Source organism: Hyperoodon ampullatus, assembly GCF_949752795.1.
Source record: "Hyperoodon ampullatus genome assembly, chromosome: 3".
NCBI classification, from domain to species: Eukaryota; Metazoa; Chordata; class Mammalia; order Artiodactyla; family Ziphiidae; genus Hyperoodon; species Hyperoodon ampullatus.
The window spans coordinates 106,558,976-106,578,562 of NC_136916.1; the positions used below are offsets into that span (position 1 = coordinate 106,558,976).

The 19,587-nt window shown below is 45.5% G+C and overlaps 2 protein-coding genes across 2 annotated transcripts; both read right to left on the bottom strand.

The window, feature by feature from the left end:
• Positions 1-11,394: 11,394 nt before the first annotated feature.
• On the bottom strand, positions 11,395-14,174 carry CMA1 (chymase 1; the record flags this gene model as incomplete). The annotated part of the gene is made up of 5 exons (XM_079699031.1): positions 11,395-11,538; positions 12,010-12,264; positions 12,477-12,612; positions 13,351-13,501; positions 14,117-14,174. 5 exons carry the CDS (start codon positions 14,172-14,174, stop codon positions 11,395-11,397), a joined length of 744 nt encoding a protein of 247 aa, XP_079555157.1.
• A 4,387-nt stretch (positions 14,175-18,561) lies between these two features.
• LOC307049380 (ras-related protein Rap-1b-like) lies at positions 18,562-19,113 on the bottom strand (the record flags this gene model as incomplete). Its single annotated transcript, XM_079698906.1, has 2 exons — positions 18,562-18,792; positions 18,931-19,113. 2 exons carry the CDS (start codon positions 19,111-19,113, stop codon positions 18,562-18,564), a joined length of 414 nt encoding a protein of 137 aa, XP_079555032.1.
• Positions 19,114-19,587: the final 474 nt, after the last annotated feature.

Here is a 19,587-nt window from a genome sequence, read left to right on the forward strand (position 1 = left end):
TCCTCTAAGGTCTTACAATGTTGATATTCCTCAAAGCTGGGTCCTACGGATCTTCCTTTCTTCCCATTGTGCACTTTCTCCCAAGAATCTACCTCGGTGAATTCGGTTACCAGTTTTTTCAAAGAAGACTTCCCGAATCGCCTATGAACTACAGGAGAGCCTCAGAGCTCCTGAATCCTATAAAAACTTCCCACTGGATATATCTTCTTGGATGTCTAAAACCCTTTTGATTTTACTTACTAAATATCTCCCAGATCCATCTATTTCTATCTCTGCCACCATGACTCTTCTTCAAGTTATTATCCTCTTTGATCTATTTTCTGCAGTAGTCTCTTTAACAGATTTCTGCTTCAGCATGTTTTTCTCTCTCCCAACTGTTCCACACACTGCAAGTGGAATGGTCTTTTAAAAATATGTGGGGAAAATTCCTTGGTGGTCCAGTGGTTAAGACTCTGTGCTCCCAATGCAGGGGTCCTGGATTTGATCCCTGGTTAGGGAACTAGATCCCACGTGCATGCTGCAACTAAGAGTTAGCATGCCACAAATAAAGAATCTGCATGCTGCTACTAAAGATCCCACATGCCGCAACGAAGATACTGCACACAGCAACGAAGATCCCACATGCCGCAACTAAGACCCAGCACAGCCAAATAAATAAGTATTAAAAAAAAAAATATATATATATATATAAAATATGTGGGAGGAACACTTTGTGGCATATGTATCCTGAAACACTTCCGTTACAAATGAATATGCTGGATAGAATTGAGCACATCTTCACTTAAATGCGTTGTCGAGTTAGCTAGAAAATAAAAGAACTCTCCAGAGACCAAAAACAAAGTGTGCTTTGGGACTGAGGCTATCTTGTGCTTTGTCAGTCAGTCTTTGTAACCCAGAGGCCTGGTGGACAGGAGACAATACCTGGGACAGTGCGGGGGGTGGGGAGCTGCGGGGAGAGGGGGAGGAGAGGCTGCTAAGTCAGATGCCTTTAGACCACAGATTCAGGAGGGTGGAGGTCCATCAGTATCCTCATGGAAGTGAGGTGGGAATCCCTTCCAGAGCTTTGTGCCCCTTGTAAGAGGTGACATACATAGGGACAGCGCTCTGATCCCAGTAACCACTCCTCCTCCCCTGGGAGGCTGATGGAGAGCAGGTTTGTAATGCCTTAGAGTCTTTTTGCTCTGGGGTTCTGGAGATGGGTGGGTCAGCTCCTCCCTCCTCCTCAGCCTCTCCTTTGACAACTGATCTAGTTAAGTTAAACCGTTTGCAGATCTCAAAGTCCATCTGACACTTTGGCAGTTAATTAAACGTTCAAATCCGAGCCAGACGACAAGACCTGAGAAACTTCTGTCTGCACATCTGGGTGTAGGGGCAAGTGCAGCTGGTGCCCTTCAGGAAGCCAAGGGCCCCTCCTGAGTCTGTAGCAATCACAAGGACTTCTTTCATTGAAATGGGACAGTTTCCCCCACAGCTGCTTCCTGAAACAGCAAAAGGAGTTGAGCACAGTCCCTCTGGGTGGTCAGGCCATCACTGTGGGGCGGGACAGGAAGCCAGGACTCAGGGAGGGATCTTCCTCTCAGCGTGGGCTGGGGCAGGGCAGGATGAGGGGTTTGCTGGCAACTCTGCACCTTCGCCCATGCCAGCTCTGTGTGAATGCCCCCTGCTTCATTTTGCTTGGGCAGATTTTTACAACTTCATTCAGGCTCTGGCATGTAATTTGCTAAATGCTATTCACATCATCATTTCACATAGTTTCTAATTAAAGTATGATAGGACCAGGCAACCAATCAACCAAGATCCTAACATGGTGATCCAACAGATAAAGGAGCCTAGAACCCCTCTGTTCCCCCCCTTCCTTTTTTTTTTTTAAGAAGATGTTGGGGGTAGGAGTTTAGTAATTTATTTATTTATTTTTGCTGTGTTGGGTCTTCGTTTCTGTGCGAGGGCTTTCTCTAGTTGTGGCAAGCGGGAGCCACTCTTCATCGCGGTTGGTCCCCCTTTTTAACATAGTCTCCTTAGACCCCAGAGTTTGTGGAGATAGAAGTGAAACCAAGCAACTCAGATTGGGACTTGAACCCACATGCTGAGACTCGAACCTGGCCAAAACCTAGATTGGGACTTGAACCCATAGACTTTTTTTTTAAAAATTAATTAATTAATTAATTTTTATTTATTTTATTTTTGGTTGCGTTGGGTCTTCATTGCTGTGCGCAGGCTTTCTCTAGTTGCAGTGAGCGGGGGCTACTTTTCATTGCGGTGCGCAGGCTTCTCATTGTGGTGGCTTCTTGTTGTGGAGCACGGGCTCTAGGCGCCCAGGCTTCAGTAGTTGTGGTGCGCGGGCTCAGTAGTTGTGGCTCACGGGCTCCAGAGCGCAGGCTCAGTAGTTGTGGCGCACGGGCTTAGTTGCTTCACGGCATGTGGGATCTTCCCGGACCAGGGCTCGAACCCGTGTCCCCTGCATTGGCAGGCGGATTCTTAACCACTGTCCCACCAGGGAAGTCCCAGTTGCATTGTGGTTTAAATTTGTATTTTCCTGATTACTAATAAGGTTGGGTGCCTTTCATATGTTTATTCGCCATTTGGATATCTTATTTTGTGAATTTCCTGTTCAAGTCTCTTGTCAGTGTTTCTTTAGGGTTGTCTTATTTTTTTTTCTTATTGATTGACAGGCATTATGTATAAATTCTGCATGTGAGCCCTTTGTTGGCATATGTGCTATAAGGATCTTCCTCCACAGGGTGGCTTGCCTTTTCACTCTCTTGAAGATGTCTTTTGATGAGAAGTCCTTCTTGTAATCCAATTTATCAAATCATTTTTCCTTTAAGACAGTAATTCTCAACTGGGGGTGAATTTCAGATAAAATACAGGACTGCTAGTGAAATCTGAATATCAGATAAACAATGAAAAAATTTAATTATTTCCCAGGAAATTTTTGGGACACACACTGTTTTTGTTGTTGTTGTTGTTGAATCTGAGATTCAATTCTAACTGTGTGTTCTGTCCCCCCTCACCAAACATGGCAACATTTCCCCCAGGGGACATTTGGCAATGTTCTGGAGATATTTTTCGTTGTCATAAATGGGGCAGTGGTGGTGGTGCTACTGGCATCAGTGGGTAGAGGCCAAGGATGCTTTTAAACACCCTACAATGCACGGGACATTCCCCCACAGCAAAAATTTATCCTGTTCAAAATGTCAATAGTGCAAGGTTGAGAAACTTGTTTTAAGGTTAGTGATTTTTTTTTTTTGCAGTACGCGGGCCTCTCACTGTTGTGGCCTTTCCCGTTGCGGAGCACAGGCTCTGGACGCGCAGGCTCAGGGGCCATGGCTCACGGGCCCAGCCACTCCGCAGCATGTGGGATCTTCCCGGACCGGAGCACGAACCCGTGTCCCCTGCATCCCCTGCAGGCGGACTCTCAACCACTGTGCCACCAGGGAAGCCCAAGGTCAGTGATTTTTGTGTGCCTTGAAGAAATCTTTCTAAACCCCGAGGTGATAAAGATACTCCTGTCATATTGTCTAGAAGTTTTATTATTTTACTTTTTATGTGTGGGACACCTGGAACTGATGTTTGTGTGTGTGTGAGATAGGGGTCAAATTTCACTTTTCCCCATGGATATTCACTTGACTCAGCAATATGCACTGAAATGAGTGTCCTTACCCACTGCCCTGTATTTCCTCCTTTGTCATAAACCAAGTGTCCATGGATGAATGTGTCTTTTTCTGGACTCCGTTCTGTTTCACTGCTCTAATTGATTGTCTTTGCATCAACATCACATTGTAATAATTGTAGTAGATTTAAAAAATCTCGATTTCGGGGGGTATCTTAGTTTGGGTTTTCCCAGAAACAGACCCTGATAGCAAAGACTTGAGCGCAAGTAATTTATTTGTGATGTGATTCCTGGAAGGGGTGTGGCTTTAGGACTGTCAACCAAAGACGTGAGAGACAGAACAGGCCAAAGGCCTCAGTGGAAGGTTCTCTCAGGGATTGGATGCAGACAGGAAAAAGGCCCTGTTCTCCACTCACCTCTTCAGATCCACTCTCCTCCCTGCTCTGTTACCCACCTTTTGCTTCATCTGTATCATTTTTTTTTTAGATTCCACATATAAGCTGTATCATATGATATTTGTCTTTCTCTGACTTACTGCACTTAGTATGATAATCTCTAGATCCATCCATGTTGCTGCAAATGGCATTATTTCATTCTTTTTAATGGCTGAGTAATATTCCGTTGTATATAAGTACCACATCTCCTTTATCCATTCCTCTGTCGATGGACATTGCTTCCATGTCTTAGCTATTGTAAACAGCACTACAATGAACATTGGGGTGCATGTATCCTTTTGAACCATGTTTGCAAAAAGCAGATTTTAGTTCGAGAACTTTCTAATCTGAATGGTCAGAAAGTGGAGTAGCCACCTTGCTTGGTGATCACCAGATGAGGATGAGGTAGGAGGATTTAAGCATTTGGTTAGAGTGGCTGGTGGGTAAGTTAAGTTCCTTTGAGTGAATTTTCTAGTTCCTTAGAAGATCAGTGACAGAGAGAATAGAACATTGGTTAAGGGTCAGAAACTTTGTATGACTGTAGAAGTCCTTTTACCTTTCTGGATTCTAATTACACAATTAGGACTTTGGATTAGGTGATAGCAATGATAGCTAACTTATATTGAGCTCTTCTGTGTTTTAAGCAGAATATTGGTTCACTTAATGCTAACAACAACTGTATGATTTGGGAACTATAATTACCTGTATTTCAGACATGAAGAAACCGAGGCGTAAAGTCATTATTTTGCCTATGGTCGGCGCATAGCTACTAAGTGGTAGAGCTGGGATTTGAACCTAGGCAGTCAGTTCCAGAGCTGGCATGCTTAACCACTAAACCATACGGCTTTTCAGCGATAAGTCTTAGTGTTCCAGCTCTAATCCTACTGTGATTTTGGGGTTAAACAAAATAATATTTGTGAACTTTGCATTATTCTATACAAATGACACAACTTCACATCTTGTATTTTTTTCGAAATGAGATTATTACATAAATCAGGCAAAGCCTCATAGACTGTGAGCTCTGATAGGGCAGGCACTGAACCTGTCTTATTTACTCTTGTCTCCCTGTGCCTGGGACACTGTAGCTGCACAGCACGATTTGTTTCTGGATTGAGGGCAGGGCCATGGCAGAGAGGCACATTTTTGCTCAAAAGGTGGCCAGCTGGGGGAATCCTAGCCCCAAGTCCAGGGCAGGCTGAAGGAAGCCGAGGCTGCCTAGTGACTGGACTTCCAGTGGGCTCTGAGTCCAGCGGGAAGCTGGGCTGGATGTGAAGGGTTGGGCTGCTTTTGAGAAGAGGCCCTGTCTAAATCAGGGTTCTGATCCCCTCTCATCCAGGGTAGGGGACATTGCCCTGCTAGTGCCCTACTGCCTCTCTCCTCTGTGCCTCCCCACAAGTGCTGGGCATTGTTGAGGTCACACAGACTTGGGCTTGTAGGGTGAGTGCCAGTGCTTCCCTTGGGACCTGGACTGGACTCTGATGCACCTGGGGACCTTGAGGACTGCCTGCCCAGCCCTGCCTGGCACTGAGCCTGCTTTTCCTTGGCTTAGGGCTGACATTTTTTTTTTGTCATGGATAGAGAAACTTTATTCAGTATTTTATAACAATCACAATGACAACAATCTGTAATAATAACAGTAACAACCACAATAATGACGACTAACAACATTGATGATGCTCGATATAATCATCATAATAATATATTATAATTTGATATTATAATATTAATACTTATAGGCAGATAGGCCAATCACACATTCCTCTGTGAGTGAATGACCAAGTGCCCTTATTGAGACTCATGGGTTGGTTTGGCGTCCGAATCATAGTTTTTCACCTTGAATTGGGTTCTGTGAAGACAAAGGCCAAGCAGCAGAAGGAAAAAAGCAGGAGGAAAGGAAAAAAGCAGGAGGAAAGGAAAAGCACTGTAAGTTGAGTGTTGAGCAAGGTGGGGGACTCCTGGGACCACATAGGAGGTGAAGCCTGGCAGGGAGAGGAGACCAGGTCAAACAAAACCTGCCTGCTTGTACCTCCCCATCCTCTGCCCTGAGCTTGGACATCTGGCTCTCCAAGCCAGGTGGTGCTGGCCTCCCTGGAAGAAGGTGGGACAACCCCCCGCCCCTCCCAGGTTGACTTCTGTGGAGGCATAAAGTAGCCTTCCAGCCGCTCTAGGTTTGCAGCTCTGTGCAAAGGCCAATGGCTGCTGACGGCACCGCCTACAGCAATCATTACCTGCATCTCTGCTGGATGCACAGAAATGTCTTCCCACCAGATCTAAAATGAGAACCAGGTAACCTTGCAGTGCCTGGAATGCCTGTCTTCTATCACCATCCACAAAACGTACCAGCTCTTTGGTTGTCTCCCACGCTGTCTTGCCTGCTGCTCAGTGGTGCCATCTGCTGGACATGTACCCCTTCCCAGCCTTCTTCATTTGGAATGCTCTATTCCCCAGTAGATAGCTACTCGACACCTGTCTTTTGCGTGCTTTATTATTATCAAATATGCACACAGATAGTTAAATCGTTAAGTGATTCTGCAAGAACGTTTATGAAAATACTAGCCCCATTCCCCACTTTTGATTTTTCCCCACACCAAAGGCTGTCATCCTGGGATCTCTCTTCACTTCTTGGTTTATTCTCTTGTGTTGGTGGAGCACATCCTCCAGTGCTGAGAAAGGGGGCTGGGAAGTAAACTATTTGAAAATGTTTTAATCTTATGCTGACGCAAACTTCTGTCATTCAGGTGTTGAATTTCCTAGACTGGTGCTCCAATTTTCTTTTTATTTCTCTAGTTTTTGTCAGTCTTTTCTTTGCTCTAGTATCTGGGAGGTTTCCTTAGGTTTATCCACCAATTCTCTATATCAGGCTGGATGGCGAGGGCGCCACGGTAACCAGGGGAATGATGGGAGGCAGAGAGGGAGGGAGACAGCTCCCATTGCCTTAGGTGAAGGCTCAGCTCTGGGTGGAGGTACACTGGTTAGCCTCCTCACTTCTTTCTTAAAAATTTAATTAATTAATTAATTTTTTGGCTGTGCCTCGCGGCACGCGGGATCTTAGTTCCCTGGCCAGGGATTGAACCCACGCCCCCTGCAGTGGAAGCGTGGAGTCTGAACCACTGGACCGCCAGGGAAATCCCTGGCCTCCTCACTTCTGTCCCTGCCTTTTTGGTAGAACCCAGGGAAGCTGTCTGCTTTGGACTGTAATTGTGTAGTGTTTGTGCTGGGCAGGTCCTAGGCTGTTCTTTTCCATGGCATGGGGAAATCATCTTATATTTGGGCTAATTCTCCTGCAGATGTTGTAAAGTTTTCCTTCCTCTTATCAAACCCCAGCATCTGACAGCTGGAGCCATGACTTTCTCTGCATCTCTGAATCACATCTGCACTGGTGGTTGATCTTGTCTTTTCTGGGTGAGCTGGTTGAAGAGATCAGTGTGGCATCAACAGCTTTTTTCACACTCTGTGTCCAAGAAGAGCTTCTTATTTTCTGGGCTCATGGCTCGGGGCAGACCCAGACACTGCCTTCAGGGCATCCTTAAAGTTCTCCCATAGGTGGTCCCTCCCAGCACAGCCTCTGGACAATCCTGAGGAAGTCTACCCTCCCTCATCTTCTTTCCTGGACAGCATGGCACTGTGTCCTGTGGTTTCCCTGCTCCCTGGGGACTGTGCTGTGTATGGGAGTAACAGGGATAAGATCATTTGCTGAGCATCTAAGCAGTTTCAGAAAGCACTTTTGTTTCTCTGCATTTTTCATGTTTTTGGTCATTTGTAAAAATATAGAAATAATTTTAAAAAGAATGGATAAGCCATTTATTTAATTGTAATTCTGACACAATTATCTCCATTTTTGAAGAATTCTGTCCAGTTTTCTCCCAAAACGTACAGTATTCCACACTGTTGCAGTCAAAGTGAGTGTACATTTTTGAATATTCTGCTTTCTTCAATTCACACTGTATTGCATTTCTAACTAGATTTGGAGTTAGGACTCCCAAGCTCTGAGGCAGGAGCAAGCGGGAGATGTTGGCAGTCCCTCAGTGTGGGCAGCCTAGGTGTGGGAGGCTATGGAGGCAGGAGAGTTACTTCAGAAGGAGGAGCCAGGCAGGAAGGCCTGTCCCCCTGTCTCCTATAAATTAGACTGAAGTCTGTTTGATGATCCCAGAACTGTGGCCTGGCATTCACCATAGGCTCTTGTCAGGTATCCTGGGACTGGAGGTTTCCCAGTCCTGGTTCCAGCGGTAGGTGGTGATAAGCATCAAGTATGTGGCGAAGAATGTTAAGAAAAGCTTTTGTTATGAGGCTTGGCTTAATTTCAAAAATTCTGCCTAGAATTCTCTAGAAATTTGGGGTCACTCTGGTGTTAGTGACAGGCTGGATTTCAGGTGCACTCAGAGTTGGCTCTAGGGCCAGGTTTGGCTGAAGCCTAAGCATCCCTTTTCTGGGTTGGAGATATCCTACCCTGTAGTGGCCTCTCATTCACTGGCCTGTTACCTTTCATTTACTGTGGATGACTTAATTAGACCTGAGATTCCAGAGACCTGCAGGCCCATGATGCTTCCCACTTTGTCCTAAGGCCTTGGGCTCAGGAGAGCTCTCTGGTTTTTTGTCACAAACATGATTTTGGTATAGATAAGAGGGTATAAGGGATAGAGACTGCCAGAAGCCATGGGACTGAGCATCACCTTTAGGGACGCTTCTGATGAATCGATATTGGCTTATCTGTGACCTGGCCTGGTTTGGGTAGGTGTGGGGTTGGTGGAAGAGATGGAAGGAAAGGAGAAGGTGGACGAAAAGTTAGAAAAGGAGAAGGAGAATGAGAGAGGGCACTCACTTCCATAAAGCATGGCTCTTTTAGTTACTGCAGCTTTCACTGGAGCTACATGGAGTGAGTGAAGTTAAAAGCCATGTTGCTGTGAGTCCGAATTTTTAGGAAGAAAATGCTTTCACTGAGGGAGGTGGTAAAGGCTCCATGAACTGGAAGTTGTGACTATCACCTGGCCATTTTGGGCTCCTCATATCAGTGGACCAGTGGGCAAAGAAAGGAGGTACGATACTGGCTGGAGTAATTGACCATGATGCCTATGAGAAGCTAGGGTTGTTGCTGTACAAAGGGCGAAGAGAAGAGTATGACTTGAACCCAGGGGATTCGCTGGGGACACCCCTTGTACTTTAGTGCTCAGTGATCATTACAAATGGGCAACAGCAACTAGTCAAACCTGTCAAATATAAGGCAACTAAAGACTCAGCCCCCTCAGGGTTAGAAGTCTGGGTAACCCCAGCAGACATATAACCCAGGCCAACTCAAGTGTTGGCCAAAGGGGAGGGAAATCTAGAATGGGTGGTAGAGGGGTGAGATGAGAAATATCAATTAAGACCCGGGAGCAGCTGCAGCACAGGACCCTGTAGCTTGATTTGCCAACCCTCTTTAAGTCTTTTTAGGAGACTGTGATTGGCTATTAAACTGAAGGTTTGAACTTGTACCTTCCCTCTCAGGAAAGAAGGATGGGCATCTTGGTCTCAGGCAAGATCCAGATACTGTAAGAAGGTGCAAGTGGATTGGAGTGGCATAGGGAAGGCTTCGTCAGGACCATTTTATCCACTACCTCTGATCAGCTCAATCAGCTATACTTCCCAGCTCACACCATTCCCATGGGTATAAATCCCTGGCCACCACTACCTTTGCTAAAGGCAAAAGAACGTCCATGCAAGGCACTAATTGACAAGGAGAGACCACCATGCCTGTGCACTGACCCAAGGGATCCCATGAAGGCTTAGCTTCTTTAGCCACATCCTGGATATGGGCTGAGTGATGCGATCTGGAAGTGCAAGGGTATTTACCCCCAACAGAGCAAACCTTGACCAACGGGAGAATGAATGGGTGTATGTGTTTATGCACAGGTAGGTCCATGTATGGTACTGAGTCAGCAATAGTTAGAATACCAGGGGTTTGGAGCCAGCATATAAAGGAAATAAAGATAGTTATTAATCCTAGCATCTAGAATAACCACCATAATTATTTTGATATTAATTTCTTCTAGTTTTCTTTCTATGCATACATACAATATATAATTACAAAAATTGAGATTCTACTACAGGGAGATATTTATGTTGCTTTTAAAAAGCATTCTATTACACTGCATTTTCCTACATGATTCAATGTTTTGAAATACATTTTTAATAACTTCAAAATATTCAATCATATGAATTTATTATTTCAACTTTGTTCCATGGCTTGGAGTCTAGTTTTTCTACTACTGAAAATGCTGAGATTAAAATTTTTATTTATAAACTTCTGTGTATATCTCTGATGCTTTATTCAAGATGAATTTCTGGAAAGAGTTCACTTAATTGAAGGGAATCACCGTGCCCTCAGAAGCGAGGAGTGGTATCAGCCACAGGCTCCTGTTGTGTCTGTCCCTGTCCCGCCCTTTTTCTCTCCTCCAGCCAGTCCCTCAACTGGCAAGAGTTGGAGGCCAAGCAGGCTCTAGGCCTTCATCTTCCTGCTGGTTCCGGAGCAGCCGCTTGTGGCTGTCGTTCGTGCAGAACTTGGGATGCTGTCCCTCCTCTTATCTGTTACATGTATTTGTTTTGCAGAAGTGAGTGAGTGACAGATGGTCTTCTCTGCGTCTCATATCAAAGCTCCACAGATGGTAGATCTTTTCTTATGGAGGTGGACTGTGAGGAGGGCCCAGTGCGGTGCCAAATGCATGTAAACTGGGGGTCCTCAACGGAGGGTGATTCCTGCCCAGCTCCCTCACCCCTCCCCAGCCACACCCCCAGGGGACCTATAGCAAAGCCTGGAGATGGTTTTGATTCACAAGTTGGTTGAGACGAGACTGTTGCTACTGACGTCTAGTGGGGAGAGGTCAGGGATGCTCTAAACATCCTACAATTCAAAATGTTCTTAGTGATTCTGAATATCCCTAAAGATAAATCAGAGTTGGTGTTGAGTTGATGATGAAGGCAAGGAAGGATCTGGTGTAGTTTCTTCTTTATGTTGGAAATACGGGTCCTGCCTCTCCAGGGAATGCCTTTCTCTTCTTTCTTTCCCTATTTTTCTTCACCGTTTCCTCTCCGTCTCTGTCTCTCTCACACACACATCACACACCGACCCCTTTCAAGGCTTATGGAATGCCTGACGCTGGGAGGAGAGAGCAGCAGAGAGAGGCGACACACACTCAGGTCTGGAAGTGGGGATTTATTGGGAATTATTGGGAATTCTGTGATCTGGAGGAGCCTTCCTGAGGCTTAGGGATGTGGTGGGACTTGAGCAGGAACCAGAGGCAGATCCAGAGTGAGTGGCACAGAGAACCTGCTCGGGTCCAGTTCCAGATTTCCCTTCAGGCTGGCCCAGGTTCCAGGTTAATTCTCTTTCAGGCCCTTTTTGATCCAGAGCCAGTAATGGGAGATCCGGGTGAAGATGGCAGGGGGCTTTGCATCTGACTGTCCATAGGAGACAATGCCCTGGGCCACCCCAGCGCAGAGAAGAGGGCCCCCTGAGTCTCCCTGTGGGACAGAGAGGGAAAGGGAGAGAGAGAGAGGAAAGGTGAGCCAGGGAACCACCCACTCCTCCCCATGGACCAACTCTGAGTTGGTCAGACCAATTGGGTTAGCCAAAAAGTTCGTTCAGATCTTTCCATAACATCTTATGGAAAAACCCGAACGAACTTTTTGGCCAACCCAATAGCATCAGCGGCGGGAACCCTGGTTCCTCATGAGGTTCTATGTCTCTGTCTGATGCTGCTTCTTTCTTTCTTTCTTTCCTGGAACCCCATGACCCTGTGTAGCAGCCTGGGAGGGATAGTCAGAGACTGCCTGGCGCCGCGGGAGGCTGATCAGCACAGGGACAGTTCCAGCTCCTCAGTCCTATGATCTCAAACTTTGTCACTGGCTGACACTCTTCTGACTCCATCTCCTTCCAGGAGTTGTCCGGACCCTGAACAGTGATTGTGGAGAAGACCCTAGTCTGAGGATCACCTTAAATGCAGATTTTGTCTTCTGGGGATTGCCCATGCACAGCGGGAGATTGTGGTCAAAAGTAGTGAAGTGTCTGCAGGTCTGGGGCTCCATGAGTCTCAGCTTCACCTCTTGCAGAGTGTTGGAGCCCGGTTCCTGAACATTTGTTCTTCCCCAGCCAGCCACCTGGCACATTCTCCCTGGTGGGATGAAGTTGAATTGGGGTGGAAGGGGGAGTGTCCCCACGGCCAGGGTCAGGTTGGCTTTCCCCTTCAGCTGTGAAGGAAACGAGGGCTGTCAGAGCTAGAAACGGGCTTGGGGGCAACTGGAGGCAATCAGGGAGGGATAGGGCAACTTGCTTCACATTACAGCCACTTCCAAGGGGGGAGTTGAGGGGCAGAGGCAGGTTGGGGAAATGTCAGGGCAATGGGACCTGAAGGAGAAGCCCTGGAGAACAGGAAGTGGAGACGGGGAAGAAGAATTTCCACCTTCAGTAACATGATGTCATGGCGAACAATAGAGTCATTGTATTTTGGGTGAGGGAACTGTTTGATGACTTCAAGCTTCTGCCATGTGTCTTCTTTCTTTTTTATGTTATGGGCTCCAAGGATGACCATTATAGACCTCTGTGAGGGAGAAGAAGGACAAGGTAAAACAGTGACAGTGTGATTTTCTCCTGAGATATGCCCATTCTGAGAAAAGGGGACAGAGTCTCTCCCAGGGTCAATGGTTTCTTCCCAGCCCCCTTTATCTGGGCCACTTGTGGTATTGGAGGGGCTCAGGTTTTACTCAGGGAAGAGCTTTCCCAGGGAACAGAGACAATTTCCAAGACCCTTGGGACTTGCTGGGGACTGAGCGGGCCATGGAGGACCCAGGGGACAGGATTGGCATTTCCTAATCAGGGCCAGCCCTTTGGAGCCAGAGGTGTCAGAGGGAAGGGGGAAGTGCTGGTGTCTCAGGTGGATGCAGTTCTCTGTTTCCCTTGGAAAGGATGGGTTCAGGTCCCTGGGAACTGAAGGCCAGTGTTCCTGAAAAGGACATAGAGGAAGTGGCCCAGAGAACTGGGTGGCACCCTGAAGAGTGAGTCCATATCTCATGTGCTGGGGTCGGGGAGAGGGAGCTACTTTTAGAAGAGGGGTGCTGGCATGGGGTCTCCTTTCCTTTGAGGGGAGCTGAGCTCACAGTGACTGAGTGTCAGGGGAGCTATTCAATTATGAGACCGATTTCCTTAAGCCCAAGTCTTGCCTCTCCTTAGAGACCCAGACCCAGGAGCTCCCCCTCCGGCCCCCCAGGGGGTGTCCCTGGTTGCCCCTCTGGCTGTTTACCTCCCATTCAGAGATAAACAGGACCCTGTTGTCTCACTTCCCTGCACAGTGAGCAGCTGTCAGGACAAAGTCCCTTCTTATCAGGAAACCACCACAAGCCACCAGCATATCCTGGGGAGTGACAAGTTCCAGGTGGGCCATGTAGGGGCGGGAGTGTGGCTTGCTCTCTGTGCCCCCGATGATGTCCCCTGGAACAGAGAACCCCAGGGCTTGAACACAGAGAATGCACAAGCTCAGTTAAAGTTGGGAGAGGCTTCTATCGAGTGCATCCTCCTCCTGTGATCTGCCCATCCTCCCTCTCTGGTGGCTCTGGTACCTGCTCTTCTTCCTCCAAGCACAGCAGCCAGCTCGGCCTCAGATGCCATGCCGTCGTGTTTCACCTCGGATTTCCCCCACTCCCATTCTGCACCTGCTCGACTCTTCTCTGTCACCATGCAGGACAAGCTCTCCAGGTTCCTGTCTCAACCGTCTCCGTATCCCGTGAGTGCTCACAGATCGGCCAAATTACAAGGCCAGAAGGTGAAGGCAACACAGGACTTTAAGCACAGTGTCACACGTTATATAAAGAGAAGACACCCTCTTCACCCTGCCTGCTCTGGGATTTCCCCTGATCAAAGTGGGGTTCCTCGTTCCTGGGAACTACCACAGGCTGCAGAGAATGGGTGGCCACAACCCCAGTGGAAACTTCACTCTGGGCTCTTGGGGAGAGATCTGGGGTTCTGTTTAAGAGTCAGCTACTTTCAGACTAAAATCTTATTTAGTCTTGATGCTGCAGCTTCCCGATGGAATGACCCAGCACCCACCAGCTTCAGCTCTGGAGCAGAGGAGGAAGAGCAGCAGGGGGAGAGGAAGATGATGCATCTTCTCAGAGAGGCTGTCCAGGACAGGTGCCTCTTCTATTTTCCAGTCTTGGGTTTCTAACTCCCAGCAAGTGAAGGCAGGGCAGGACTGGTTACCACAGGAACTGCATGGTCACTTTTTCTTCTCTCGTTCTGAGCTGGTTATCTTTCTAATCAGAAGTTTCCCCAGAGATGCCCTCTGTTTTGCTGGAGACAAGGTTGAGTCCTGAACTCCTGAGTCTTGGCTTCAGGGATGAGCTCTCAAGCCTGGTGTTTCATCTGTGGTGGGAGATGGAAGGATCATGTCTTTCCCAGGTAGGGAAGCTCATTAAAGCCCCATCAGAGACACGGGTGGGGGAAAGTCTTTACACTGCGCATTCAGAAAGCACATGCGCTTTTATGGCCATGACCCACAGTAGGAAATACATTTTGCAGAATGACCCAATGCATATACTATATTTATGTGTGAGTACATGAACATAAACTTACACACATGTGCATGAATCAAGAGTTTCAGGAAACAGTATTTATCCTTATGTGCAATGCTCTCCATTAGTTTCCACTCCATTCCATTCCATTTTATTCCACTCCATAGTAAAACATAAGCTGCACCCCACTTAAAGGATGATTACCTGCAATTTGAAAAAGTACTGATGTGGATCTCTCTCTTCCTCCAAATCAAAACTTCACTGGAAGAAGAGAATGATCCAAGAAGATTAGATGCGGGAAGTGATCAAACCCTACAACTGGACTTTACATATCTTATCACAAGAGCAAAGGGGATTGGAATTAGCATTTTTTGAGGGAGTATGCATATAATTCATTGTCATAATCTTAGATATATTATTATTTTCATAACAACCCTGTGAAGTAGGTAGTATTATCTCAATTTTATGAATCTGTCTATCAAGGCTTACGGTTCAGAATCAGACTTTCCTCATTTCAAATGAAGGGCCCTTTCTGTTCTACCACCAAAGACAAATAGAGAAATAGAGTCCTGCTAATGGGAACGTAGATATAGAAGGATGCTTTGCTCCTGGGGTGCTGGGGTTTCCTACTCTCACATTAGGAATCAAGCTTGTTTGATTGAAATAGAATATACACAGATGTCAGTATCTGAGGTTTGACTCTTTTTTTTTCCCACCACAACCTTGGGAATTACCATTACTGTCACTTTACAAATGTAGAATTGAGAGTCAGACACATTAACATGATCCATATCACACAACTCGTAGCTCTCATAACTGGGTTTCAGGCACAGCTGTTGTTTTCCCCAGACTTCGAGAAGCAGCGAGTCCAGGGAAGAGTGGGATAACTCGGTGGAGTGTCATTTCTCTTGGAAATTTATAGGGTATTTAGTTCAGAGATGGGGAAGCACAGGGGATAAATACTTTCCCCAAATCATTCTATCATGCCCTTGGTCTCATCTTGGGCTTGTGACTGAGGTGATCCATTCCTTAGTATGTACTGGCTGGGTGCCCTGTTGCCCTCAGCTCTGACCATCTCTAGAGTGCAACATTTACACACATTCCCAACGTCTGAGGAGTCTCTGCACCAATTCTTTCACTCTCTAGAGTTGCCAGATAAAGAGTGCCAGTTGAATTTATATTTAAGATGAACAAGAAATCATTTTTCAGTACACGTATGTCCCAATATTGAATGGGACATACTTATAATAAAATAAGCTGTTGTCTCTCTAATATTCGACTTTAATTGTGGGTCCTGTATTCTTATTTGCTGAAACTGTCAATACTACTCTGGCATCAGCAGAACAGAGGAGAATCTGGATGTGGAAAAGTTCTCTTCTGTAGCCATGCACCCCATAGACCAAAAAGCGGAGGTGTAAACAAATGAAGGGTTCCTGTTTTTCACTCATGCAATTAGAAATCGAGAGGTAGGTAGTCCAGGCCTAGTCAGATAGCTTCATAGCATCATTAAGGTTCAGGTCCACCTATACTCAAGTTTTGTTTCACCTGCACTGGCTGAGGGCAAGGGAATGGAAAAGATATAGCTTCAGAAATGAAGTCTGCACTATTCGCCCGTATCTTCTTCTTGCTCTGTCCTGGTTGTTTTTGCATACTTTAACAGATTTCCTTTTTTTCTCTCCTCTGTCATCCTTCTACTATTTTATATGTCGTATGTTGTTGGCGGTGAACTTTACATTTAGTCTATGGTTTAGGGATATCAGTTTGGGAGTGTGACTAAGTTAGAGGTGGAATGGCTATCACCTAGAGATCCTGAACTTGGAGTTGAAAGTGGTAACTTATGAGACTGGCTCATTTCAGCCCTAAGGAGAGTTAAGCCTCATTTTCCTTTGTACCAAAGATAGTGAAAATTATGTTCAATGGGATAATTTTTGTTTTTAGGAGGATTAGGTATGAAAAAATAGTGCACATTCATGTTGCGCAGCCAGTGATGGATTGTAGTGGACATTTACCATGTACGTGGTGGATCCTTAGTGTCTTTTGAACACCTTTCCTGTATTAGAGGAATTCCCAGTTATGATTCTTGCCTTCCTGAGATAGAATCCACAACCTCCTTCCTCAGGTTCTTTTGCATCTAGGGCCCAGTCATGTGACCGAGACTCTGCCAATCAGATGAATGGGTATAAAATTTGATTTAGAAGGGGGTAACATGAGGGAGGAGACATCGTGTGGGATTAACTTTTTGAGTGAGGGTGAGTGGTAGAAAGTCTGGCTTGGGGGGAAGAATTAGTTATGGTTCAGTTGTCTGGTGTTTCCTACAATGCCTGGGTCAAGCCAACAGTCCTGTGGTGGAGTTGGGACGTTGTTTCTGGCTAGGTAGCCTCCAAATCCAATTCTACAACATCTTAGGAAGCAGATATTGACTCTATAGAAGGGAGACTTCACTAATAATGAACTGTTACAACAGGGATGTGTGGTCAGGGGAGGTAATTTCCCCACTGATGGAGATATTCAAATAGAGGTTGGATGGAGTTTTGTTTAAGATTCACACTTAGTGGAAAGCAAAGAGTGGACCTGATGTAAAAGCAATGGCATTTTAATTATGGCAGTGATTCTTCAGCTACTAAATGCAGAGGGATCATCCCTTCTCTGAATTCCTGAAACATTTATTATCTGTGCTGTTATTCACTTTGTCATTTAAGTCATGAGGCTGGCTTTGCAGTTAGATGGGGTGAGCTTGAATCTTGCTTCTGCCACTTAACGATCTATTGACCTTAGGAGAGTTCCTTAGGTTCTCAGTCTTAGTTACTGCATCTGTAAAATACGAAGAATGATATGAAGCAGGTTTTTTTTTTTTTTGAGAATTAAATGTGGTGCTAAATATAAAATGCCACATGGTTGGTCCTTAATAAATGCTGGTTTGTTCTTTTAATGGTGTCATACCTTGTGCTGCCATATAACCTTTTGATGCATATATGATGCATATGTCCTCAATGAGGCTGTATATTTATTTGTGTAAAGAATAAATATTATACTTCATTTGAATTCCCCTAAACACCTTACAGATTAGTCAGATTTACAGACGTCAGTTACGGTATGTTTTGCACAGCATCTTGTTTCTATTCATTCAACTTCGGGCTGCCAGGTTGTTTCTTAACCTTGTTCTTTGAGTAATGGCTTGTCTTTTTCAATTGAGCACATGTCTTAAAAGTGGTTTTACCCTTAACTTGCCATATAGGGATTTAACACCTATAAAGTTTCATATATGTTGAAGTCTCTTTTAAGAAATACAACACATAAAGGAAAATTGGCAGGGGCTTGTGCCACCTTGCATTAGATTGAGACAGCAGTGCAGTGGAGCCGGAACAGCACATGGGCTGCATTTTCCTGAAGCGGACTGGAGCTCACTCTGTGCTTTCCCTTACAATAAGCTCTATATGCTTCTGTAGTTGATGTTTCCAAATGAGTATGTTTTCCTAAATTTAAAGTCTAAATTTAACAACTTACATTCAACATCTGTAAATAATTTGCAAGGATATAAGCTGATTCGTTTTACGATATTCTTTTTTCTTTCCCTTTGGACTTTCTTTTATTATGCTAAAATAGTGGTACTTTTAGGATTTACATTATTGTACTCTCCAATACAAAGTATGCAGTGTGTTAAAGTATACAGTACACCATTTTCATACATGTACAGCATTGGTGGATGAAAAATGTCTCTTAGCAGTAATACTGGATTGTAGCCTCTGGTTTTATCAGCTGCATACTCTAGGACTATTATATAAGTAAAAATCTCTCTTGTGATACTGGAAAGTGATTAGAATGTGCAAACTGATGTAGTAGCTTTCATCCGCTTCTTAAAGGGTGCCACCACGGAAAGTCCATTTAAGATGTTGGTAGGTTTAACAAAGTTGGAATGCTGGCACTTTTGAATTGAGCAACAGTTCTTCAGACCTGGCTCAGAGCTACAATGCATTTAGTATATTAAAGCAGCTCACATGACGACTTTTTGTGGGCCTGCCCAGGCACTGGAGTTTTTCTGTTAATTTGCTGCACTAGGTCATAAAAGATCTCATTAACATTTATGTTTGATTTTGCAGAGGATTCTAAGAATGCACAGTTGTTCCATTGTCTTGCTAAATTTTGACCTTGTTCCTTTCCTACAACTCTTTCATCTTCCACGTCACACTTATTACCAACCAGAATCATTGGAACATCATCAGTGTCTTTAACTCGAAGAATCTGTTCTCTCAGATCTTGTAAATCATTAAATGTGGACGGACTGTGCTGTGATGGAATAAACTAATGCAAAGCCTCGTGCGTTTTTCAGTCCCTCATTGCTGTAAATTGTTCCGTTCCTGTAGTATCCAAGATTTCAAGCATACACTGTTGTGCATCTACTTCAACTTGCTTTCTATAAGTATCTTCTATCGTAGGATCATATTTTTCAACAAAAATTCCTTGAACAAATTGTACAGTCAGAGCAGATTTTCCAACTCCTCCTGAGCCAAGAACGACTAGCTTATACTCACACATGGTGCAAACTTGTAAAATCTAGTACCTCTTGCGCTGTCACCGGGTCCCCGCAGCCAGCGTCGCCTCGTGCTCCCTCCCTCCGGGTCGCTGCTACCAGCCCCACTGCGGTCCTGCCGCTACCCGCTGGCGCCGCTCCTGCTGGCTTACACGCCTGACTCTGGGCGAGGTTTGGCGGTGTTGCCTTGACATCAAGCGTTCAGCCTCGGGGCGCGCGAGTGCTCCCGTTTTACTATATTCTTGCTTTAACTCCTAACACACTAGTTCCTTTTAGAATTCCTGCACTCTGCACATTATTATTATTTTTTTTAAGTAGACAGAGTATCCAGGAGAATGATGAATAGAGAGGTCCTCTGAGATGGCCCCAAGTTTTGGATCGGGAGGAAGATATGTCATGCTTGTGTGTCCTTATTTCTGTCCCAGCCTCTTCAGCAAGAAACCCCCAAATCATGCTTTTCTGGAGTTGCTTTCTGATAT